The sequence below is a fragment of the Marmota flaviventris genome, chromosome 5 (assembly GCF_047511675.1).
Source record: "Marmota flaviventris isolate mMarFla1 chromosome 5, mMarFla1.hap1, whole genome shotgun sequence".
NCBI classification, from domain to species: Eukaryota; Metazoa; Chordata; class Mammalia; order Rodentia; family Sciuridae; genus Marmota; species Marmota flaviventris.
Window position 1 is genome coordinate 37,499,521 of NC_092502.1, and position 26,292 is coordinate 37,525,812.

General features: G+C 37.4%; 1 protein-coding gene and 1 pseudogene across 1 annotated transcript; both read right to left on the reverse strand.

The window, feature by feature from the left end:
• Window positions 1-26,292, reverse strand: Znf454 (zinc finger protein 454). The gene is made up of 5 exons (XM_034635186.2): window positions 26,226-26,292; window positions 24,298-24,424; window positions 23,799-23,888; window positions 1,219-3,407; window positions 1-249 (listed from the first exon to the last, which is right to left on the reverse strand). Exons 1-4 carry the CDS (start codon window positions 26,256-26,258, stop codon window positions 2,071-2,073), a joined length of 1,587 nt encoding a protein of 528 aa, XP_034491077.2. The 5' UTR covers window positions 26,259-26,292; the 3' UTR covers window positions 1-249; window positions 1,219-2,070.
• LOC114106411 (transcription elongation factor SPT4-A-like) lies at window positions 15,041-15,387 on the reverse strand (annotated as a pseudogene).

Below are 26,292 nucleotides of genomic sequence, written 5' to 3' on the forward strand. Positions count from 1 at the left end.
TTTAGAGAAATTGGGCTTGGAAGCTGAGAGAAGCTTCTGAGTTTGTGTCAGCCTAGAGTCTGACATGATACTGAATATCCTCTTCTTTAATCTGAAGCAGAGGTGCAAAATTTAGAGGGGGCCAGAAGGTTGCCCAGATTGACAGACAACACTTCACAAACCAGGAATCTGTCCCTTTGCTTGCCAGAATTTGTTCTGTCTTCATTGTGGAGCATGTCCCAGGGTGCAGTAATACAGGTTCCTCCATTCCTTGTGGTGGAGAAGGGGAGAGTGCTCTCATAAGCTATGCATGTGAAAGTGCACAGATTTTTATCAAAAGCACTAAGGATTTAAGATGGTGAAAGAACTGTACCTGCAGGATTAGTGTGTCACTCACAATTTTGGACATGGCCACAGCCTTGGTTGGTTACAGAATGTCAATGGTGCTGTGGACTACTTCTGGACCCATGTTATTAATCAATATATCGTTCACCACTATCAAAATGGCACCATCTTCAAAGGGGTAAAGTGCCCAGATGAAGGAAAAGAAATGCTACTTTCAAATACAAAAACAGAAATTCAAGGCTGCCTGCTTTCCTATGGACATGGAATCATTACCTTTGGAAACATAAATAAACCTGGCCAAGGACAAGGATACAGCAGTTCAGTTATTTTGGGAGTAGTTAATAGGCTCTAATGTAGTGTGGACACAGAGACTCCAGTCAAGGGAAAGAGAACTAGAGCATTTTCATAACTGGCTCTCATTTCTTATGTCAATTGCACAGTGGGAAATGGCAAGTCACAGTAGAGGTGGCTGGGAATCCCCACCAACCACTAGGTGGTTGGGATTATCATACTGGAAGCCCAGCAGACTTCTGACTGCTGTGTGTGGAACACAGCTGGAGGACAAAGGCTGCACAAGTAAATCCTCTTTTAATGGAGAGGGTTAGTGTCAAGCTGAGATCTGGAGGAAGAATTGTGGAACTCAAGAATTTTGATCAAACTTTGTCCCCTTGACTGAAATCCCGAGTTCTGAAAGTTGGATTTGGGTACACTACCCAGAATCATGGATATCGATTCTATTACTGATTCACAGTTGATTCTGTGATTCCAATCAACTAATTCAGTTGATTCTGACTCATACTGTGTAAGAGCTCAGATCATCTAGTTCCCAAGGGTGGTAGTAAGAAGTGACATGATTCCTTACCAGTTAGGAGTTAAGTTAGAAGAGGGTCATACCTTTCAGTTGAATTGGCTCAGGAGAATGCCAGTAAGAAGCTCATGGACAGATAGATCTGGGAAATCTGGCAAAAGATGATGTGAAGTTGAAGGTGGGAAGCATAATTTAAATGATTTCCAGGCTGGTGAATGGATGACTTCACTTTATTTATACTGGCTGTCAGGAGTATGGGCAAGGAGAGAAAAAACAGAGCTCCATTAGAGGTGGCAACTCTCTTATACAGAATACTCCAGTAGAATGAAATGCTTATGGGTCACTTTCTTACTATTTTGTTCTTTTAATTCTGGACCTTAATTTTTATAACTTCATAATCTTTTAACAAACTATAAATTTGATAATCTATTTTTATGTTGTTAACAAATCTCTATTTTGGTTCTGGTTCTTGATAATTCAGGTTAGTAAAAAATACTTCTATTGCTAAGCTTGGTGGCCCATGCCTGTGATCCCAGCAGCTCAGGAGGCTGAGGAAGGAGAATAGCGAGTTCAAAGACAAACTCAGTAAAAGCCAGATAATAAGCAACCCAGTGAGACCCTGTCTCTAAATAAAATACAAAATAGGGCTGGGGATGTGGCTCAGCGGTCAAGTGTCCCTGAGTTCAATCCCCAGTACCAAAAACAACAACAACAAAAAAACCCCCAAACTGCTATTAATTTGAGGCCAGTACTAAAGAGTGGAAGGGTGTTTGCAATATTATAGTCTCAAAACCCATGATATTGTGACGCTTGACTCTTGAGAAATACAATGACTATCCTGATTTAAGTTTTCATACTTATTCTCTAGAATGGATTATCTTATATTCAATAGTTAATTTACTGAGTCTCAAAACTCTTCCATATAAACTTAATTCATGTCACTTATCTCCAATATGATGTCTCTGATGTTGAATGAGATTTGCTGTTTGGTTGAAAGCCTTCCCACATTTATTACATTTGTAGGGTTTCTCTCCTGTGTGAATCCTCTGATGTTGAGTAAGGTGAGTGCTTCGGATAAAGGCCTTCCCACAGACTTTACATTTGTAAGGTTTTTCTCTTGTGTGAATTCTCTTATGTTGGGTAAGAGCAGAGTGGTCACTGAAGGCTTTCTCACATATGTTACACATGTAAGGTTTTTCCCCGGTGTGAATTCTCTGATGTTGGGCTAAGGCTGACTGGTCCCTGAAGGCTTTCTCACACAAGCCACATCTGTAAGGTTTCTCTCCAGTATGAATTTTCCGATGTCGTGCAAAAGACGAATTATCTCTGAAAGCTTTCCCACATTCACTACATTTATAAGGTTTCTCTCCAGTGTGAATTCTTTGATGTTCTGTAAGGGAAGAATTCACCCTAAAGGCCTTTCCACATTCATTACATTCAAAGGGTTTCTCTCCAGTGTGAATTCTCTGATGCTGAAGAAAACTTGTACTCTGATTGAAGGCTTTCCCACATTCGTTACACTTATAGGGTTTCTCACCACTATGAATATTCTGGTGTTTGGTAAGATGTGCCCTGCACACAAAGGCTTTTTCACAAATGTCACATTTGAAAGGTTTCTCTCCAGTATGTATTCTGTGATGGTGGGAAAGATGTATGTTTCGGATAAAAGCTTTTCCACATAAATTGCATTCAAAAGGTTTCTCTCCAGTATGGATTTTCTGATGGTAAGTAAGTGAGGAGCTCACTGAGAAGGCCTTGCCACATTCTTTACATTCATATGGTTTCTCACCAGTGTGAATTCTTTGGTGATGGATGAGGTGTGTACTCTGGTGAAAGGCTTTCCCACATTCTCTGCATTCATATCTTTTCTCTTTAATATGCATTTTCTGACTTGTGTTGAGCTTTTCACTATGAAGTTTCTGATGCTTGTTAAGGGTAGAACTCTTAGAGAAGACTTTCCCACACTTACTACATTCAAAGACTTTTTTACTTGGCTGAAATTCCTGGTCTTGAACAAGAGAGGAGCTCAGGGTGCTGCCCTTCCCAGATTCACTGCATTCCTGTTCACTAAACCCAGATGGGGAGTTCTGTTGAGTGAGGACCACTTGCTGCAAGCTGATCTCCTGACCTTCCTGACACTGCCATTCCAACAGGTTAGCATATTTCCAGTGACTTTCTCTGGTGAATCTTTCCTTTATTGTCCACTGACCTAATTCTTCTTTAGAAATATCTGCCTTGAGAGTAGTTTTCTTACTCATAGGCATTGTCATCCAGTCTGAAAGACATTAAAAACAAAAATGTCTGTTTTACCTGAGTTCCTCAAGATGGCATGGGATTATGAACCTGTTAATAATGCTTAACAAGGAGGATGTGGTGAAGCTTTTTTGAGAAATGACAATAAGAAAGGAAAGAGAAAGAGAAGTGAACACAGGACTGTGGTGGGGTTCATCAATACTTCATGTCTAAGGCAGGGGAGCTTGGGCTTCTTCCTGATCTCGGAGGTCATGGGCCTGGGGTAGAATCCAGAGTACCAATAATTATTTTCTTTGTGATCAGAGAAAAATTACCTGACTATAATATAGACCAGAATATTCTAACATATAAGAAAAAAAGAGTATCTTCTCTATTTTAGTACTATGGTCTTTAAGACAAAGATTTGGCCTAAGGAAACCACTGAAACTAGACAAAACTAGGAAAAAACATCAAGAACAATTCTAATACTCTCACATTTTACAGACTTATTACAGTACGTAGATGGACAATAAAAAGCTAAGCTGCCCTTCAGTTTTTTTGTGTGTGAAACATTTATATCTACTAATAAAATAAGGACCTACTACTGCTTGTGAGGAAGCAATGTCTTCTAACCCATATGATAATGTGATATCAAATGAGGAAAATCTACCATGGTGATGTTTAAGAACAGAAAATTAAGAACAAAGCAGGATATCTGCAAGGCTATAGCCAGTATGTCTTGGAAGGAAAGTCTGTAAATCTGGGTTAAGAAATATTCATCAGAAAAAGGACTCTATTACAAAACAGTCCCATGAATTATCTAACAAAATAACTCTTTTCCTCTGACACACTGCCCGCTGCCACCCCCCCACCAAAAAAAAAAAAAAAAAAAAAAAAAAAGAAAAATTCTCATGTAACAACCTTCTTACACTTGGTTTCCTGGGTATCTTGTTATTGACAAGAGTTCTGGATTGTGTGCTATTTTTCCTTACATTTGTGAATGGCCACCTTTTAACTTAAGTCTGTTTAAGACTTTGTACTAAGAAACATAATGCTAAGGACAAGACACTAATTTTTCCAGGATAAAAGAAGAAAGTAAAAAAAAGATACTAATATGGATGATGCAAACAATCCTGGGAAATTCTATCCAGAACAAGCCTTTCTCATCTCCTCCTTTTCCAACTCCAGGAAATTTTACAAAGAAATACAATAATAATAGTAATTTTAAAAACCTTTAATTATCTGAAAAAGAAAGATGAACAGTCAGATAACAATAGTATCTGCAGGGAATTGATTCTAGGATTCCCCACAGATACCCATCCTTACAGATACCACAGAATGACTATATTGTCATTTAACTTTAATCATTCTTATTGTGAGCAAGCATATATTACTCTGAGTGGGAAATTTTAGCCTTATAATATATGTGTTTATCTTTCTAAAGGCCTACCAGAGAAGAAATTCTTTGAGGAAAAAAAACTACTAGGTATTGGGAATCACCTTCCTGTATTTTTCTTCTCTCCCACATCTTAATGCTTTGGGTGATATGCCTTCAGACAGATTTTTTTTTAATTCATATTTTCTAGTTGTCTTTTGCAGAAATTTGGTCTGCACAAGCTACTCTGTATTGGCCAGATGTGAAAATCCTTAATATTTTGAAGTTTGGCAATATAGTCAAGACTCCTCTGCATTTGCAGGTTACACATCTGTGGATTCAATGAACCATGGATTGTATACTATATAGTTAAGCTTATAAAAATGATTGCTTCTGTACTGAATATGTATAGATTTTTTCTTGCATTATTCCCTAAACAACAGAGTAAAACAACCATTTACATTGTATTAGGTAGTATAAGTAATCCAGAGATGATTTAAAGTTTATAAGAGGTTGCACATTTTATATAACCTATACACATTTTATCTAAGCAACTGAACCAAGAATTTGATTAATCCTTAAGCTTTCCAGGGTAAAAGAAGAAAGTTTAGTAGAAATTCAGAATTTTCTATAGTCTTTTGACATTGTGGATCCCAAAACTATAGTTTGGGACCATCCAAAGAGAAAAGTTTGTAGTAAACATGTGAATCCCTTCTAGAAGTAAGGAAAAACAAGAGACTGAAAAAGCTCTGCAAACACTGGAACTCAATCTCTAGCTATTATAGTGCTTGGCTAGATTAAAATGGTTTGTTTATACTCCAAAGCTGTACCAGAGGAAAAGGCAAATCTTCTTGGGAAGAAACAATATGCAGAGTTCCTATGTTCCTTCTCATCTAATGTCAGAGATTCAATTTAAAAACATTGAATGAGGATACAACAACAGATAAAAGAAAAAGAGATCGAATACCAGAGTTATCAGATATGCAGTTAAAAGTAACTGTGATTGATACATTTGAGAAAACATGTAAGATTAAAAACAAGTAAGATTAAAACAATTGGAACAAAAGAATCAACTGAAAATCCTTGAACTTATAAAGAATTGAAATTATGAACTCAATAGCTAGATTTAACATAAGCAGAAAATATCCATGTGCTAGGGTTTGAATATGTCCCCTAAAGCTCAAGTGTTAGAGATTTAACTCCCAAATTCATACATTGATGATATCTAGAGGTAGGCCTTTGAGAGAGAGGATCAGATGAGGTCATGATGGTGGCCACGCCCCTATAGAAGCAGTAGTTATTTTTATAAGAAATGGAGGAGAGACCTGGGCTAGCAGGCTTTGCTCTGTCTGCCTATATCAAGCCCTTCATGGAGTTATGATGCAGCATGAGACCCTTTTCAGATGCTCAGCAGATACCAGTACCCTGCTCTCAGACTTCCCAGCCTCCAGAACCATGAGCCAAATAAACCTTTATTCTTCATCAGCTACCCAATTGAAAACAGACTACAATACCATGGTAAAAGATGCAGAGAGACAGATGAGACAGTGTCAAATGAGTGAATATATATATGACTGGAATTGTGTAATGAGAGGAGATAAAGAATGTAGCAAAATGTTATTTGGAAAAAAAAAAGCTGCAAAATGAAATTTGAGTATTCTATTGTGGTAACACAAACCAGACAGACTAATATAGCCTCTAAATTAAGTAATACATTTCTAAACAACTGATAATCAATGGATGTGTAACTGATGTGATTCTGCAATCTGTGTATGGGGTGAAGGTGGGAGTACATAACCCACTTGAATCAAAGTGTGGAATATGATATGTCAAGAAATTTGTAATGTTTTGAACAACCCACAATAAAAAATTAAAAAAAAAAAGAAATCATGATAAAAATTAGAAAACAACTGAACTTAATGATGATACAAATAAGAATTGGAACTTATAAGACACAGCTGAAGTCACATGTGGTAGGAAATATACATACACTGACTGTCAATCTCAAAAACATTTAGGAAAACAACAAATTAAACCTAACAAAGATGAAAAGAAATAAAGAAAACAAATTAATTAAAAACTTGATTGACCTCTATTAAGACAAATGAAGATAAGACATATTACCAATATTAAGAATGTTAAGGTGACATTGGGACAGATTCCACAGATATTTACAAGAGAATAAGAACACAATGAAAAAACTTCATGGTAATACATTTGATGACTTAGATAAAAGATTCAAACTCCTAGAAAAACATAATGTAATAAAACAGGTACAAAAAGAAAAAAAATCTAAATGATATTATATCTAATAAATACATAGGATCTTCATTTTAAAACTTCTTCATCAAGCAATTTCTAGGCAGAGATATTCACTAGTGAATTCTTCCAAATTTAATGAATGAAGAAATAACATCAGTTTTATATTTTCAATTGGTTTTATGAAACTGACACACACCAGATCTGATGAGGATATTATAAATGATAAATTCACAGAGTATTCTCTTTTATTAACATAGATGCAAAATTCCTAAATAAAATATTAGCAAAAGAAATATGGTGATATAAAAAGATAATATGTCACAAATAAACTGAAATTCAAGGTTGTTTTTGTATTGAATCACTCTTGTCATTCACATTAACAGAATAAAGCAGAAAAACCATACCATTATTTTAATAGATGCTGAAAAGACCTTTGACTCAATTCAATACCCAGTCATGATAAAAACTCATGGTAGTAGAACAGTAGTAGAACTCTTAATTTGATTGAGTTCTTATAAAAACTATATTAAACAAGTTAATCATAAAATATTAAAAATATTCCCAAGACTGAGATAAAGTAAACATTTCTGTTTTCATTACTTCACTCAACATTGTACTAGAAGTCTAACAAGTTCAAGGTTAAAAAGGAAAAAAAGAAGAAAAGATTAGAAAGGAAGGAATAAAAATGTTATTTATCTGATGACATGACTGTGTTCATATAAAAACACAATATGGAATATTTCATGCACAATCTATTAGAATTAACAGGGAATACAAAAACCAATAGTGTACCTACACACCAGCTACAAATAATTGGAAAATGAAACTTTCAAAAGATATTAATAAATCCATCAAAACAACAAACACTTCTTATCAAAATCTTAGCAGGAATTTTTTAGACGATGAATAGCCAAATCTAAAATTCTAAGAGAAAAAAAAAAAAAGAACAAAACTGGAAAACTGACATTAGCAAGTATGACTCATTATAATGCTATAGTAACTAACAGTGTTCACTGGCACAAGAGTAGACAGAAGAAATGAAACAGGACAGACTAGAAATAAACTTGTACACAAACAGACCAAAGGGACAGATTATAGAACCCATGCTTGCAGCTGCACAAACATGACATGTACTTGCAGTCAACTTATGTCTGACAGAAATGACAATACAGAATAATGGGGAAAAAAAGTCCTTTTCAGTAAATGATTCTGGGTCAACTGGATGCCTATCTAGAAAACAGTGAAAAATAAGTCTTTCATGTGAATTGTAGACCCAAATATGAAAGAAAAAATAATACAGCTGCTATAACACGTGTTTTCATGGCTTTAAGAGGTCTTAAGTAGGATATAAGGATTAACCATAGGAAGAAAAAGAATCCTAATAAATTAAACTATCTTAAAAATTCAAAACTTCTATTTATCATATGATGCCACTATTCACAGTGAGAAACAATATTTTTAATATATATATATATATGACAGAAGACTCAAAACCTGAATGTACAACCCTATAAATCAATAAGAAAAAAATTAACCAGTCAGCTAAAATAGAAAAAGAGGAAAGACTTATAGATACTCTACAAAAGAGGATATCTAAATGTTTAATAGAGGGGCTGAGATTGTGGCTCAGCTGTAGTGCACTCGCTTAGCATGTGTGGGGCCCTGTGTTTGATCCTGGGTCAACATAAAAATAAATGAATGGAATAAAGGTATTGTGTCCAACTACAACTAAAAAAATAAATATTTTTTAAAAATATAAATAAATGTTTAATAGAAATAAAAAGATGGGGGCTGGGCTTGTGGCTCAGTGATAGAGGGCTCGCCTAGCATATGTGAAGCCCTGGGTTCCATCCTCAGCACCACATAAAAATAAAATAAAGGTATTATGTCCAACTACAACTAAATAAACAAAATATTTTAAAAAAAAAGAAAGAAAAAGATGGGTGGGTACAGTGGCGCATGCCTATGATCCCAGTGGCTCAGAAGGTTGAGGCAGGAGGATTGTGAGTTCAAAGCCAACCTCAGCAACTCAGCAAGGCACTAAGCAACTCAGTGAGACCCTGTCTTTAAATAAAATACAAAATAGGGCTGGGGATGTGGCTCAGTGGTTTAGTGCACTGAGTTCAATCCCCAGTACCAAAAAAACCCAAACAAAAACAGAAATAAAAAGATGATCATCAGTCATAAACTTAAATACTCCATACATCCTCTAGAACAGTGAAACATTTTTTAAAATGACAATACTAAGTGTATCAGAAGATATGGAACTCTCAGATCCTGTTGGTTGGAATATAAAATGGCAGAAGTATTTTGGAAATCTACCTGGCTAGGTCTACTAAGGCTTGCAGTTGTACAAGCACGACACTTCTATCTATATACTTACTCCAGGAAAATGTACATGTAATGCTCTAAAAGCTGTATAAGAAATGTGCACGGTAGTACTAATTAAATAGCTCCAAAATAGAAATAAGCCCAATGTCAAGCAATGGTACAATGTACAAATATGGATAAGGTTAGATCAAAATGTTATACAGTGAGGGGCTGGGGATATAGCTCAGCTGGTAGAGTGTTTGCCTTGCATGCACAAGGCCCTGGGTTCAATCTCCAGCACAACCACAAAAACAAAACACAATACAACAACAACAACAAAACTTGTTATAAAGTGAGATGAAAATAAACCACAACTGTCATGACATGTGACAACATGAAAGAATATCAAAATACTGTTGACATAAAGATGTCAGACACAGAAGAGTAAATGACATGTAATACCATTTACATAGTTTAAAAACAGGCAAAATAGGGGCTGAAGATGTGGCTCAAGCGGTAGTGCGCTCGCCTGGCATGCGCGGGGCGCTGGTTTCGATCCTCAACACCACATAAAAATAAAATAAAGATGTTGTGTCCACCTGGGACTAAAAAATAAATATTAAAAAAAGCAGGCAAAACAAATATATGGTCAAGGTAGTTGTTACCTTCCGGATGAAAGAAACTGAGAGGGACAAAGGGTTACTGGAATGTTGATGTTCTATTTTTTTATATGGGTGTTGATTATACATATTTATGTGTTTATATTGCTAAAATTTGTTAAGTTGTACACTTATTATTTGTGTACTTTTCTGTATTACCTCACAAAAGGTTTACTTGAAAAATGTGGGAGCCAGGCGCAGTGGTACCCGCCTATAATCCCAGCAGCTCAGAAGGCTGAAGCAGGAAGATTTTTAGAGTTCAAAGCCACCTTCAGCAATGGCGAGGCACTAAGCAACTCAGTAAGACCCTGTCTCTAAATAAAATACAAAATAGGGCTGGAGTTGTAGCTCAGTGGTTGACTGGCCCTGAATTCAATTTCTGGTACCCACCCCCCACCCCCCGCAAAAAAGTAGAAAATGGATTTAAAAATTAATCAATGAAAGCACTCACTTCTTGCTATCTTTTCTATCAGCTACTGAATACTTATGTCTGCTTAGTAAAGTGCTTTCTTGATTGTGATAATAAAAACACTTATCCTGACTTTTTAAATTTTTTATATTAGAGAATCAATATATCTTGGTTTTACTACACTGAAAACTAACTGAGGTGTGAGAAGACTAGACCCACTGAAACTCATATGATTGCAGTGTGACAGAGCAGGCTTGGTGGGAGCACTCGAAAGTCAACACTCACTGGGGTCACTGCAGATGGGCAGATTGAGGAGCCATACCCCTAGCTGTATTGGTCTATATTAAAAAAAAATATAGTAGTTTTAAAATACACAACTCTAGGGTTTGAAGTAAGGCATGTGAGTAGTATCCTCCAAGCCTAAAATGTAGTCAAGAGGTCACAAACAGGGAGGGACCAAAGTTCAAAGTCTCTGAAAAGGACTTTAGACCTCCCACTGTTTTGGCAGGCAACTACTAGGTGGCTAAGGAAAGCCTCTTATAAGAAAGACACCAAAATAAACAGAAAATCAAGGAAAACACAGCCTATGATGGGAGAAGAGGATGTTTTTGAAAACCAGTATCTTTAAAGAGAAGATTTTTTGTTTTGTTTGTTTGTTTTTCAGTGCTTGGAATCAAACCCCAGACCTCACATATGCTAAGCATACATTCTGCCACTGAGCTACGTACACCCGCAGCCCTTAGAGAGAAGCTATGTTAACTGTGAAACATGAGTAAGAACTTATTTTAAAAAGCAATAGTCACAGAAACAAGGATTTGGGAAATCAAATGACTGTGGAATTTAAAACTCAATATACAATGCCTGTTGTAAACAATTCAAAAACAGAAGAAAAAATCCAATAATCCTGTTTATAGACAATGAACAAACAGCAGTGAAGGATGGTGATGGAGGACGGGAAACAAGGTAAGACCCTTGGATGCCTCCTGTTTAGTCCCTGGAGGCAGATTCCAGATCACACACAGGGCCATAAGGGCACAGGGGTCTCAATGTATTCAAGTGACAGACATCAGGCTCCCAGGAGGCTGAGGCAGCTAAAATCTATGGACCGCCAAACAGAAAAGCTGTAGAAACTAAATTTAAACTATCCCACAAACTCTCCTACTTCTTGCCCAGAAGGCTCTGATGGTATTATACCATTTAAAGAAGAAACAACAAAAGAAAATACTACAGTACAGAAAAGAAGAAGAAGAAGAAGAAGAAGAAGAAGAAGAAGAAGAAGAAGAAGAAGAAGAAGAAGAAGAAGAAAGAAGAAAGAAGAAGAAAGAAGGAGAAGAAGAAGGAGAAGAAGAAGGAGAAGAAGAAGAAGAAGAAGAAGAAGAAGAAGAAGAAGAAGAAGAAGAAGAAGAAGAAGAAGAAGGAGAAACAACACCAATTCTACACAAAATCTCTCAGAAAATAGAAAGGGAAACTTCCCAACTGTTTTTTTTTTTTTTTTTAAGGCTAACATTATTCTGCTATCAGAAACAAAGATACTACAAGGCAAATAAAACTAACGTCTTTCATGACTGTTGATGCAAAAATCCTTAATGAAATGTCAATAAATTAAATCTGGAGATATTCAAAAAGGATAATAAGTCAACACTAAGTTGGGTTTATCCTAGGAATGAAAATTTGATTTTTGATATTTAAAAATCATTTAACTATAATTTATTAACTCAACCATAACATCATCTTAAGGATTCAGAAAAATACTGGAAAATTAATATACACTTATGATAAAATTATCATCAAACCAGGAGTGTGTACAAACTTATTCACCTGATAAAGGGTATCTACAAAAAATACCCAGGTAACATCATAATGAATGAAATGTCATTATGGCTTTTCCCCTAAGATGGGGAACTAGGCTAGGATGCCCCTCTCATGGCTGCCACTTGATACTGTGCTGAAGGTCCTAACCAGTGCAGTAATGAAACAACTGGGTCTCATGTACATTGCTGTGGGGATACAAAATGGAACAGTTACATTAAAAACAATTTTCAGTTTAAAGTTAAATATGCACTTAATGCACCACCAGCAATTCTTTTCCTAGATATTTACTCTCATGAAAACTTACATCCACAAAACCCATGTCTACACAAAAACTCATACCTAAATGTTCACAGTGCTCAAACTGCAAACAACTCAAATGTTCACTAATGATGAATGAACAAATTGTGGTTTATCTATACATTGAGATGTTACTCAGCAACAGAAAGTAATTATGCTGTGCAAAATAAGGATAAATCTTAAAGATATTATGCTGTGTGAAAGAAGTCAGAGATAAAAGAGTACATACTGTAAAATTCTATTTATATGAAATCCTAAAAAAGTAATAGGGGAAAAAAAAAGTAATAGGGAAAGAAAGATCAGTGGTTGCCAGGGGCTGGGGCAGGGAAGGATTAGCAGCAAATGGGGTAAGAGGAAACTTCCTGAAATAATGAAAATGTTGTTTTTATTATGTGGTGATAGCCACCCAATTGTATCCATTTATCAAAATGGATCAAGTTTTATACTTAAATTTGCTGAACTTTATTGCATCTCAATTATACTTTAATGAAGCTGACAAAAATTAATTTTAAAACTTCAATAGAGGTTAGGCAATAAAACTTAGGATGTTTGTAAAACACTAGAGCAAAGAAAGTATTAAGAATGGAAATTTTCATAAAAAGATAAGAAAATTAGAAGACTAATGCAGGAGGTTCGATATTAATATCAAGCATTCTGCTAAAGAAAAAAAAATTAGCAATAAGAGAACAAAATGTCCTAAAATGAAAGGGCAGGAATTTTGGATGGAAAGCCTCACCAAACACTCAAATGTTTGCTAATGCTCAATGTATAATATTCAAAGATATATCTCTGAGAAACTTAAGGTTATTCAACTAAACGAGAAGAACCTCTGAGTTTTAAGAGAGGAAAAATAGGTCCCAAATGATTACAAACAAGAATTATTCTTTTTAACAGCAGCCTGAGGTCTAGAAAATAATGGAGTAATGTTAAAATTATGAAGGAAAAATGAGTTCCAAAGCTAAATTCTACCCATTCATAAAGTTTAAGGAAGAAAAAAGACAGACATATTATGTTATATAAAATATTCCCATACATAATTTCTGAAGAAGCTATTGGAAGGACAATGCCACAAAAAGATGAGAGCAAACCAAGAAAGATGACAACGTAAGACACAGTGAATAGGAGATCCAGAACAGGAAAGAGGATGATTCATAAGAGGATGATGGCTGGGCACCAGACATAAATGCCCGGCAACTCTGGAATGAAGCAGATTAGAAGGCTCCGGAAGAGACAAAGACAATTTAGAGAAGGACTAAGATCAAATTTGTGATCAATAAGTCAGATACAGTGGCACATACCTGTAATCCAAGTGATTTAGGAGATTGAAGCAAGAGGATCACAAGTTTGATGCCAGCCTCAGCAACTTAGCAAGACTCTTGTCTCAAAGTAAAAAATAAAAAGGACTGGGGAGGTGGCTCAGTGATTAAGTGCCCTTGGATACAGTCCTCAGTAGAAATAAATAAACAAACAAACAAATACAGAAATAAGTTAGTGACTCATAGAAACTAAACTAAGACTAATGAAATCTGGGAATAGGTTGCTTAGGAAAATGGAAATTGTCAAAATTATGCTACATCTGTACTGGAGGACAGGGAATGGAAGACAATAAGCATGAGTAGTTGAAGGGAGCAGAGACTGGGCTTAATCCTCACTTTTTTTTTTTCAAATGAGAATTTATGGTAATTTTTAAATTTTAAAACAAAATAACTGACCTTAGCCAATATAGTTATCCAAAGCCCCCTATTAGGCTAGAGAAGTTTGTGCCTTCACTTCCCATGGAGGCACAAACAACCCAGACAAAACCCAGCAGTCTCTTGAGGCCAGAAGGTTTGCAGAGTGGGAAATGTAAAATGAGGATGAGATTGGTTAAAGGTATAGGAAGGTCAGTATAAATAAGAGACAAAGAGGAAAAGAAGTATTTTTAAACAAAGTCAAACAGCAAAGAACAGTAAGAAGCCTCAAGATTTCAAGGGAGACTGACATACCAGTCTAAAGGGCAGGATGCAACCACTAGACAATGGGACTACACTAAGGGTTACCATGCCTCAGAACAGCAGACCTTCCAACAAAACTCAAGCAAGTACACTAGAGAGGTTGCACTCCTGAAGGCTCAGAGACAGGCAAGAAAAGCTTCTACTGTGCTGGGATGGTGATTACTGGGCAAGCGAGCCCTAACTGTGCCTAGCTAAGAGAAAGGGAGAGGGAGGCAAGCCATGTGTCATGGTTTTAAGAATTTTCCAGTGGTTCGTGTTAATTGGCATTTGGCCCAAAGTATTGCCATGGGTAAGGACACAGCCATGAGAATGAATAGGAAAACTAGCATCCTCAGTTCAGTCTCTGTGAATCCTCCAGCTCCAACCCCTCCCAACTCTATCAACAGTCCCAAGGAGGTGAACCTTGCCTGAAGACAGGATATGCTGCTCTTTCAATGGTCTGCTGATTATCAGAATTGGAAGGCAAGGAGTATTTGAAGTTCTGCCTGTTTAGTTTCACAATAAAAAATAAGCAAAGGAAGGAGGTGGAGAGCAAAGATGCTTGCAGCCTGAATCCTGTTAGGTCTTTTTGGTCAAGTCTCTGGATTTGTAGGCCACTCCTCAACTTTTCAGCTCCTGCACAATTCCTTGGGGCATGTGACTAGTGACTGCATATACACCTGGCTTAAAATTACTGACTCTCTGCCACCCGGAGACCCAGTTGTTCTCTAGACTCATCATCACAATGGTTCCATCAAAGGAAGAGCTGATGCAGTCATATACTATCTCTTGGTTTCCATTCATTTGTAGGTAGGCATCACAATCAGCACAACATTCATATTCAAACTGGTGGATTGTCTTGACCAGTGAACACAGAAGACCAGCTCACAGATGCCACAGATCGTAGACACTGTCTCCAAGGCCATCCTCTGGGATAAAAACAGTGGGGGACATGGCCACAGCCCCCACAACAGAGGAAGTAAACAACTCACTACTAATCATCAATTTTAATAGAAAAAATTGAAAAAATGTTATCTAAAAAAAGTCAAGAAGTAGCATATAAACATGTTCCTTGGAGACATGAAAACAAATATATCAAATAATCAGCAAAAAGAAGAGAAAGTGGTTACTTCCAGAGAAGAGGAAATGGGGAAGGGGACAAGAAATCACTATTGTTTATAATAAATCTCACAGAGTTTCATTAAGCTGAATACTTGTATTATCTGAAGAAAAAATAAATACTAAAAAGAAAGAAAAAAATTTGAATAAACGCCAAACAAAACAAACAAAACAAATCAGCAAACAAAGAACTGAAGGAAATAAATAGTGAGGAGCAAAAATTAATAAAAATAAAATAGAATGGACTTGCAAAGTCAAATGTTTATTCATTAAAAATTCTAATAAAAAAGGCAAACCTCTGAGAAGACATATATTTAAAAAGACAAAAAATAAATATTATTATAAATTCATTCTTCCATTCAACAAACCAGTACTGAGACCTGACATGCCAAGCATATGACAGCAAACAAGACTAAATTCATTCCTTAAGGATCTAAGGGGAAAAAAGATATTTAAACAGGAAACAGAAAGCACTAAGAATAAAGATCAAGCCAAGCGTGGTGGCACATGCCTGTAATCCCAGCAGCTCGGGAGGTTGAGGCAGGAAGATCAATAAATCAAAGCCAGGCAAATTCAAAGCCAGCCTCAGCAAAAGCAAGGCCCTAAGCAACTCCGTAAGATCCTGTCTCTAAATAAAATACAAAATAAGGGCTGGGGATGTGGCTCAGTGGCCGAGTGCCCCTGAGTTCAATCCCTGGTATCAAAAAAAAAAAAAAAAAAAAAAGAATAAAGATCAAAGAGATAAAGACTAATGTATTTTACTTCATTAAATAAGAACTCCTGCTAGAGACAGAGAGACATGGGGGAAAAACAACAAGAGTATAGATTCCTGACTATATGTAACACCTATACATAATAGAAAAAGATAAGCTATCATAGAAAATGGGCATAGAATAGGAATATTTAAGTGACAGAACACAAATAATCAATAACATGAAAAAAATGTTCAAACTCTCCAGTAAATAAAGGGAATACAAATAAAACCACAGTGATGCTATTTCTTGGGAGCAAGACTAGCAACATTTTTTAAGTTTTACAAATCCAGGTTTGGGCAAGCAACTCCTTAGACAAGAACTTGCATCAACTGTAAGTGTAATTTATAACAATTAACTTGACAAAAAATTGGGGAATATCTAATAAAGTTGAAGTAGTGTATATCCTTAAGCCTAGTATTGCTAAATCTGTGAATATACCCAAAGAAAATATGTATAAGAATATTCAGGTTGTCATTATTTACAACAGTGAAGAAAAATCTGGATATAGCCTATGTACCTAACCATCAGGAGAATGAATACTTTAAAAAAAAGTTTTAAAAAGTAACCTAGAGCTACATACCTCAATATGGATTTGAAAAAAAAGTATGTTCTGGAAAAGCTTCCATAGTACAATACATATATTTACCTCAATATGGATTTGAAAAAAAAGTAAGTTCTGGAAAAGCTTCCATAGTACAATACATATATTTATGGGAAGGAAGATGAAAACTGCTTAGAGCTACAGATATATGTGGAAAACCCACAAAGAGAAGCTTGGAAAATACTGGTGTAAAATCAAGCTAATGGCTGTCTCTGGTGTACAAGGAGGAAGATGTGATGAGGAGAGCCACAGTGGACTTCCATTATGTTATGTTCCATTTCTTAAGCTGAATGGCAGGGCATGAGTACTGTTTCCATATCATCCTTTAAACTGTTCAAAAAATTATACACTCTTTTTTTTGTATATTCAATGTAGAGTATTCAAAATAAATGTATTTCCAAGTAAAAAAAGGAAATGATAATGGTAAGTGCAGAAGTAAAATTATATCATGGAAGAATAATATATAAGAAATTATTCTCTTAAAAAAATCCCAGTAAATTTAAAAGAAAAAAATGCAGGTCAACTAGTAAAATGAAAAAGAGAACCTAACACATGATGTTAAAACCTTAGATGAGTACTCTTCATGGTTGTAAACTCATGCATTTTATAGCTCAAGGAAAAAAAAAACATGTTAAAGATAAAAAGGTAAAATGTACAGCTGGTAGAACACAAACCTAACAGGGTGATAAATAAGAAACAAATTATATAAGTGATTAGCAAACTACTCAAATTAAGAGATCAGGTAGCCTTTTGTTTTCTGAGTTAATGAAATAAACAATTTCTGTGTAATTATACTTTTGGAAAAGGAAAGAAATGCAAGTTTTAAGAGCTGATAGATCTCATGCTGGCCTTTTGCCAATCCGGACTTACCACTTAATAGCAATAATAAATCAGTTCAGATTAGTTATCCCCCTCAGGCTCAGTTATCTGTGAAACAGGATTCATTGTACTTGCTTCACAGGTTGTAAGAATTAAATAGGCAGCAAATATATATTTCCTGCAAAATCACCAGGTATAATGCTCACATATTAGCTCTCTCCTCCCTTTACTACCTCATGGCCCAGAGAACAGAAAAATTAAAAAAGAAAACTCTCTGAAGGACTTTTTCTTACCACTATTAAAAATAACTGTCAATTCTAAACTAAGAGTAAGGTGTGCAACAATGAAAAAGTTCTAGATAGAATACATGGTGAGTAGCCCTTATTTGAAATGCCTGGGACCAGAAGTGTTTTAGATTTCTTTGGATTTGTATATACATAATGAGATACCTTAGAGTTGGGATCCACACTTAAACATGAAATTCAGACAGAAGGTAATTTAATACGATACTTTCAGTGTACCTGCATTTTTTACTGTGGCCTGTTGAGCAGGTCCCATAATAACCATCTCATTATTAATGGCTCTTAAATCTTGCAATAATCTCCATTTACCAGATTTCTTTTTAATGACAAAAATGGGAGTATTATGGGGAGATACAGAAGGTTGTATATGTCCTTCTGCTAATTGTTGTTTGACCAGGTCATGGGCTGCTTGTATCTTTTCTTTAGTCAGGGGCCACTGAGGAACCCATACTGGTCTTTCTGATTTCCAAGTAATTTTTATTGTCTCAGTGGCCCTTTCTGAAAATCCAACCCATGTCTATCTATTCCTTGATCTATTTGTATTGGTGCTGCTATACCTTGTTCTTGTTTTTCTAATCTTTTTCCTTTCCTAAAACCTTGTCTAGTCATAATAGTGGGTGCATTTTGGTTGATGTTATTTGTTAATGTCAAACCTAATTGATCTAGGACATCTCGTCCCCATAAATTTACGGGAAGATGATCCAATACATATGGCTGTATAGTTCCTTCACATCCTTCAGGATCCTTCCAATCTAATACCATTGCACTTCTATGGGGATTAGTCGCCACTCCTAGGCCTCGAAGCGTTTGAGTGGCTTGTTGTAATGGCCAATGTTTTGGCCATTCTTGACGAGAGATGATGCTAAGGTCTGCACCTGTATCCAGTAGCCCATTAAATTCATGTCCTTGAATATTTAGTTTTAGCATGGGGCGAGAATCTAAATTTAAAGAAAGCATAGCCCAATCTACACCTGTGGAGCCTAATCCCTTGGAACCTCTTTCTACAGTACGACTGGAAAATTTATCATGTAGGCTGGGTATTATTAGTAACTGTGCTATTCTATCTCCTGGTGAAATTACTGATATACCCCCTTTGGAGAACTGGCTATAATTTTTATTTCACCTTCATAATCAGGATCAATTACCCCAGGACTTATCATAAGTCCTTTTAGAGTAGAAGAGCTGCGTCCCAATAATAAGCCTACTGTTCCTTTGGGAAGAGGTCCTTTCACCCCTGTGGGAATGATTTGAACTCCCATCTCTGGAGTTAGTACTGCTCTGGCGGAGGCGCAGATGTCCAACCCTGCGCTCCCTCTGGTTTGTCTGATGAGGGATCTGATGGACAATGTGTCCTGGGCACTACCCTGATGGGGTTGCTGGGTTCCTCCAGTGCTCCGTATATTTGTGGTTTTGGGCCCCGGAGCATTGGGCCCCCCTGTCCATTTTTTGGCAATGGAGCCCGATGCCTTTCTCCACGATATCGTGGATAAACACCTGGTCCTTGTTCGTTTTTTGATAATGGAGTACCCTCTATGGTGGTTTGAGAACGGCATTCATTAGCCCAATGTCTCCCTCTACGGCATCGTGGGCAAATACCTGGTACTCTACTCCTTTGATACCTAGTTTTGTTAAACCCTCCTCCAATGGGGCAATTCCTTTTAAAATGTCCTGTTTGTTCACAATTGTAGCATGTTCTTGGCCTGGCATCTAAAGCCTGTTTTACTGCAGCTGCCACAATTTGCCCTTGTTCATTAATGTCTCTGGCATCTAAAGCCTGTTTTACTGCAGCTGCCACGACTTGCTCTTGTTCATTAATGTCTCCACATAATTTAATATATGTGTTTAAATCTTCATGTTTCCATGGTCTAATGATATCTCTGCACCAACGATTCGCTTGCTCATAAGCCAGGTGTTTTAGTAATGGCATTGCTTGTTCTGTATTCCCAAAAACTCTGGTAGCTGTTTGAATAAGCCTATCTACAAATTCAGCATAAGGTTCATTAGCTCCTTGTATTACCTTAGATAATTGACCTTGTAAACCTCCATGTCCTTGTAAAGTCTTCCATGCCTTAATTGCATCTACAGCAATTTGTGCATATACACCAGGATCATATGCAATTTGTTGCTGCTGATCCTCATAAGGTCCCTTTCCTAACAACATATCTAGATTTCTCTGAGGATAACCAGCTGCTGCATTTAGCCTAGCCGTCTCCTTGCAAAATTCCTCATTGGCAACCTTCCATAACAGGTATTGTCCTCCATTTAGCACAGCTTTACACATATTAGCCCAATCTGCTGGCGTCATGTTCAAGTTGTTAATGGATTCGACCATGCTTACAGTGAAGGGTGCTTGAGGACCATAGGTTGTTACAGCCTCTTTTAGCTGCTTCACTGTTTTGAAATTTAAAACTTGGTAAAATCGCTGCCCTCCTGCCTCAAATACAGGGCATGTTAATATTTGAGATCTTGTCTCAGGATCCCAACTATCAACTGCGGGGGTTGGGGACCTCCCAGCATATGGAGGTGGCCTTGTTAGTTGGACACTTACGTCCTCTGGTGATAGAAAGGTGTTAGTAGCAGTCTCCTGTTGTAACTTTCCCCCTGATGGCTTTTTCTGTTTTACACTTTCTTTCTCTGTCTGACTAACTTGAGAGGCTTTCTCTTTTACTTGAATCTTTTCCTCTGTCTGACTAACTTGAGAGACCTTCTCTTTTACTTGAATCATTATGTCTTCTCCTTCCTCTACCATTGTCTGAACTGAAGGCTTTGGACTAAGCAAACAAGATATGAACGTCCACAATGGCAATGTGCCAACTGGCAGAGTCCCTGGGCTTTTCTTTTCTATTCTTTTTAAATCTTCACCATGATGGTTCCATTGTGATATATTTAACAACTCCTCCTTAAAAAGCCATGGGCTACATTTTTGTATTGTATCAACGTATGCCCTGACTGTTCTTGATTTTACTGAGATGCCTCCTTCCTCTAATAATTTACTTAACACTCTTTCAGTTTGTTTTTTACTAATTTCTGATCCCGTATTTCTACTATAATACAACCCAACAAGATGACGCCAAACAAAACTGAGACAGAATGAAATAAAAAGGGAACAACAAAAAGTCATTATAGCCTTTCTATCCTCCTGACATGTGCATCCGTCCTTTCTCCCTATCTGTTCCTCAGACGTAAACAGTTTTTCCTCAGATGTGAGCGGTTTTTCTTCCGTCTCACTCATCTCCAGGGACAGGCAACTTAAAACAAAAGTGAAGCAAAATAAAAGAGGAATCTTAAAATGGCTACCCATCCTCTCGCCCTGCCCTCAGGGGTGAGCAGTTTCACTTACCCTCAGTCGCTCCCCGTGCGAGCCACCAAATGCTGCAGTCTGGCTGGGCACAATCAGGAGCCACTTGTCAAAAGAAACTAACTTTATTTTTAGAACCACACACGCCAAACAAAACAGCCTCTCAGGAAAAACCCTCAGAGCCTCAACTGCCACCACCGGCTTTCCACAAGCCTCTCTCTCTCCCCCAAGCTTCTCCCCACCTCTCCCACAATCCTCCTGCTCTTGAGGCCCATTGGCTGGGTCACGTGGGCTGACCCAAAAAAGTCCCCCAGTGAGCAGCTCCGTGGTCTGAGAGGGCAGGGAAACAGCCCAATGAGCATCACCGCAGAGGAGCCAATCAGCTAGATGTTGCTGGGGCGGCTGTGAGCCAATCATCAGCCGGCAGCTGGAAGTTTGCTGGCAGCTGGAAGTTTGCTGGGGCCCCTTCGGCTGTGGCTCTCAACATATGAAATCAAGTGTGTAATTTTCTACTTGTGGCCAGCATGTCAGCACTCAAAAAATTTTGGGATTTTGGAGCATTTCAGATTTTGAATTTTTGGATTAAGGATGCTCAATCTATATTTTGAGAATCAGAAATAAATCCTATTATTATTCTATATAGTCTTTGGAGTCCTAAACAGTCATTAAGAAATGAAACAGAAATTAGAAAAACTAAAAACAAATTGAATAAACACTTTAAAAATGAATATGAATTAGAGTGACAAGAGGATAATATGCACTTGGAAAGGATTAGTATTTCTTTTTCTTTCTTTCTTTTTTTTGGTACTGGGATTGAACCCAGGGGTGCTTAACCACTGAGTCACATCCCCAGCTCTTTTTAATATATTTTATTAAGAGACAGGGTCTCATAAATTTCTTACGGCCTCACTAAGTTGTGAGGCTGGCTTTGAACCCACAATCCTCCTGCCTCAGCCTCTTGGCCACTGGGATTACAGGCATGAGCCACCAACCATGCCTGGTTAGAATTAACATTTCTTTATAGCAGAATTTCCAGTTTAAAAAAACAAAAGAGGTGATAGTTCTATTAAAAATATACATACATGCATATACATATAAATTATAATTTTAATGGGAAATGGAGTAAGAAGGAAACTATTGAGTTTTATTGAAAGATATAAAATAACACACCTTCCATGACTGGGAAAAGGACCTGGGAGGAACTGAACTATTACTGTCGGTGTTTTCATGTTATCACCCACACCTGACTATAAAACCCTTCTAGGCATAAACATCTTTCAAAAAAAATAGTCTTTCCTGATTGTACTACTCCAGCACAATAGAAAATTAGTGTTAATGATGAGTAAATGGCTAACTGAATGATTCAAATAAAAGCAGTTATATCAGAGTGATAGAATTGTGGATAAATTTCTTTTTTTCTGAATCCCCTTTCCCTTGCTTGCTGGTTATAACTCATTTGTGTAACATAGAATGAAACATTAAAAATACCTGTTGGGTTGTAATACAACATAGAAACTCAGAGAAGATTCAGAATTCTATTGTAGTAATTTAAAGGATTTTGATAACTGAGTTTTGAAAATAAGATCGAGTCCCAGACATTCCAGGTGTGCAGTTATTTACTGTAAGATATAAATTCCTGCCTACTTCACTGGGTTACTATGAAAAAATAAAATTAAAGGTTTGCAAATATATTTTATAGGATGCAAAATGATAGCTGCAAGTGCAATATTATAGTGTTTTAAAATAAAGGAATGAGCCTTTTGAATATCAGATGACCATGGAAAGATGTACCCCCTACCCTTAAGAACCCAGACCCAATGGACTCCTTAGGACAAGCAATACCACTAAACTGCTGTATTCTCTGAAATCCCAAGCAAAAGGTCTATGCCACTTACCAGGTGCCAAGCATTGTACTAGGCATGAGCAATACAGCAAAAGATATGACAAACCAAGCTCTCTAGCACAATTCCTGGCAAAAGGTAGAGGACAATGAAATCTTGATTGAATGTATATCCATGTGGATGAAGAAATATGAGGTAGTTGAAGAAATGTGCAATGTTTTGCTAGAAAGAGAGGAGCTTAATAGGCATTTAACTGGCCTTTAAGCTGCCCTGCTGTGTGGTTCCTCCCCACTAGAGACGTTTCAGTAGACATTATACTGTCAGATGTAGTAGAGGAAGCTCAAGCATGGGGTTGGGGAACAACGGCCCAGATGATATTTTCTAAAACTGAAACTATTCATCTATGCCAAACAAGGAGAGAAAAAAGAAATCATGGGGGGAGGGTTCAGAGAGGCACAAACTGGCACAAGAAAGGCATGCCACAATTTGGCAATGCATGCTGGGAGACATATGCAGCAACAGGCCTGGCATGTTAGTTGAGATTTCATGCCTATCCTGACCATTTGGGTCCCTCCCAAGGTCCCCATACTTGTGATTCTTACCAAGAGAGAAGTCTCCTGAGGTGTCCTCTGGGATCCATTCTTCCCCTTTTCCCAGTTGAGAAAATATATCTGGTTTGGGTCCTAACAGTCCTGTTTTTGAGGGGGAAAAATGGACCAATCTGTTCATAATAGTGATAAAAAATCATTGCAAGGATGAGGCCTGGTCCTCAGAACTTCCTAGCAAAGGTAATCTGATAGGAAGATCCAGGGTGGACAACATGTTCACAGTGAGAGAAAGAAGTGGCTCAGGTCTGACAATCTGCTTCCAGGCCCCACCCTGCTGAAAGAGTTCAGGGAGAATTTGACTCCTAGCCACTTTTGAGGCATCTCCACTTGAGACTCTAAAAGCCTGGGGACACCAAGGATAGGCAAGTAGCAGCTTTGAAGATAACATCCTTAATTGGCCCATTTCCAACCCAATGTTTAGTGTGGCTTCAGTTTAAGGGTCCTAACAAGATCCCCAAAAGTGAAGATAAATCTTTCAAGGCTCCCACCTTACCTAATGAGACTAAGTTGCTGTAGTTTTCCAGCATCACATCCTTGTACAGGGCTCGCTGGGCACGGCTTAGTTGCCCCCATTCCTCCTGGGTGAAAAGCACAGCCACATCTTTGAAGGTCACCGAGTCCTGTAATAGCAAATCCATTCTTATTGACTGGGGGCTATTCTGGGGAAGCTGAGACTGGCTGTCCCCAGGAGCTTGTTAGGATTCACAGGACTATTAGCTATAGGGAGCTGGTATACTGAGACAGGTTAGGCATTTCCTCTAGGTCTCTGAAAGGCTTATTTTTGTATTAAAAGTTTTTCCTCCGTTTTGAAGATATAGATGGTAGTGACTGAGCACTAGGACCATACACTTGCTGTTCATTTTGCCCTCAACATTTTCTCTCATCTCCCTCAATCTGCCCAGCCCTGCTTCTGGCCTCCCTCATATGACTAAATCCTACTTAGGTCTCAGCTTGGACATTCCTTCCTCAGCACAGCCTTCCCTGACTGCTTCTACAGTTACCTATGTGGGCCCATCAAAGTAGTGGCCCACTTTATTGTGATTTTTGGTTTACTTTCGGTCTCCCTCACTGCCTATTTTCAAGAAGGCATTAAGCAGTTCTATATCTCCTTTATTTTCTTAGTATCTACAATATGGTTTGAGGAGTCAGCACCTATTATAGTCATGCAACACATAATGATGTTTTGGTCAATGACAGACTGTGCATACAGAGGTGTTCCCATAAGATTATAATGGAGTTGAAAAATCCCTATTGCCTGGTGATATTATAGCCACTGTAAAATCTTAGCACAACATATTACTTTTGTGTTTGTGGTGATGCTGGTGTAAACAATCCTACTGCACAGTTAGTCATATAACAGTATAATATACATGGTCAAGTACTAATATATACTATACTGTGCTAATATTTGATAATTATGGTAAATAACCATGTTACTGATTAATGTATTCTCTATATTTTTTGTCATTATTTTAGAGTGTACAACTAGTTTACTATAAAACAGTATGCTGTGTTAATGCTGGCAAGAACCTCATATATCTAGTGTTTCTTGAATCTCTTCATTGTATCAAGATGCCACATTGAGTGACTGATCTGGACCATCTAGATTTTCACTAATACTCTTTATGTTAGAGAAAAATAAAAGGGTGAAATTGCCTAAGGATGCATTTCTCAGAATGTGTTCCATTGTTAAGTGATATAAACTGTATTTGTTTTTCAGCAATTCCTGCTTTTCTTCAACTGCTCATCTGCCACCCCCAACATATGTGCGAGCATGCACGCACACACACACATGTCCCATGTAAACAGTAATTCTGTACCTTGGGTCAATGTCCCCTCAACTACAAATAATCCTTTTCTTTGAAATTCTGTAACAAGGACAGAGAAGAAGCAGTCTCTATCAGGTATATGCAATCTAACATGTAAAAGTCAACAACTTTCACATCACTGGTCTTCTTGGCCAACAGAAGAGCCAAGGGAGCTGGTATACACTGTAAAGAGTTAAGCTGAAGTCAGAAAAGAAAGCCAAGGGTCTAACAGAAAGGACTTTTAGATTATTCTAAAACCCTCTTACACAGCAAAAGTCTAGCTGTATCTTTGTCTTTGGCTTTAGATAGATACCTCAGTATCTTTCTAGTAAATGCCAGCTTTTGCTTATGGTAGTACTTGAAAGAATGCTAGTGGAAAGATTTTTATTTCAAACAAACCTGTGTTCCAGTTCCAGTTGTGCCATTGATGACCTTTAACAAGTTACTTAACTCCAACACCCGCTACCATGAGCCCAATACGAGTAGGGAGGGAGTGACTGGGGTCAAGTGTCTGGGGGAGGCTAGTGTAGAAGTAAAGCTCCAGCTCAGGGAAAACAACAGCTTCACACTCTTCATATCTAGAAGGCAATTTAGGCAACACTCTCTCACTCACCTGGACTATGGTGGGCAGGTAACTGACAGCCATTCCTTCTTTGATGAGCCCTCTTAGGGATAGGCAA

Excerpts from the sequence above, each read along its gene's own strand:
- Znf454 (XM_034635186.2), bottom strand. The coding sequence starts at position 26,258 with ATGGCTGTCAGTTACCTGCCCACCATAGTCCAG. Across the intron at positions 24,425-26,225 it reads ACCTGCCCACCATAGTCCAG|GACTCGGTGACCTTCAAAGA; the intron begins GTGAGTGAGAGA and ends TTGCTATTACAG. Across the intron at positions 23,889-24,297 it reads CAGCAACTTAGTCTCATTAG|GACTGTTAGGACCCAAACCA; the intron begins GTAAGGTGGGAG and ends CCTCAAAAACAG.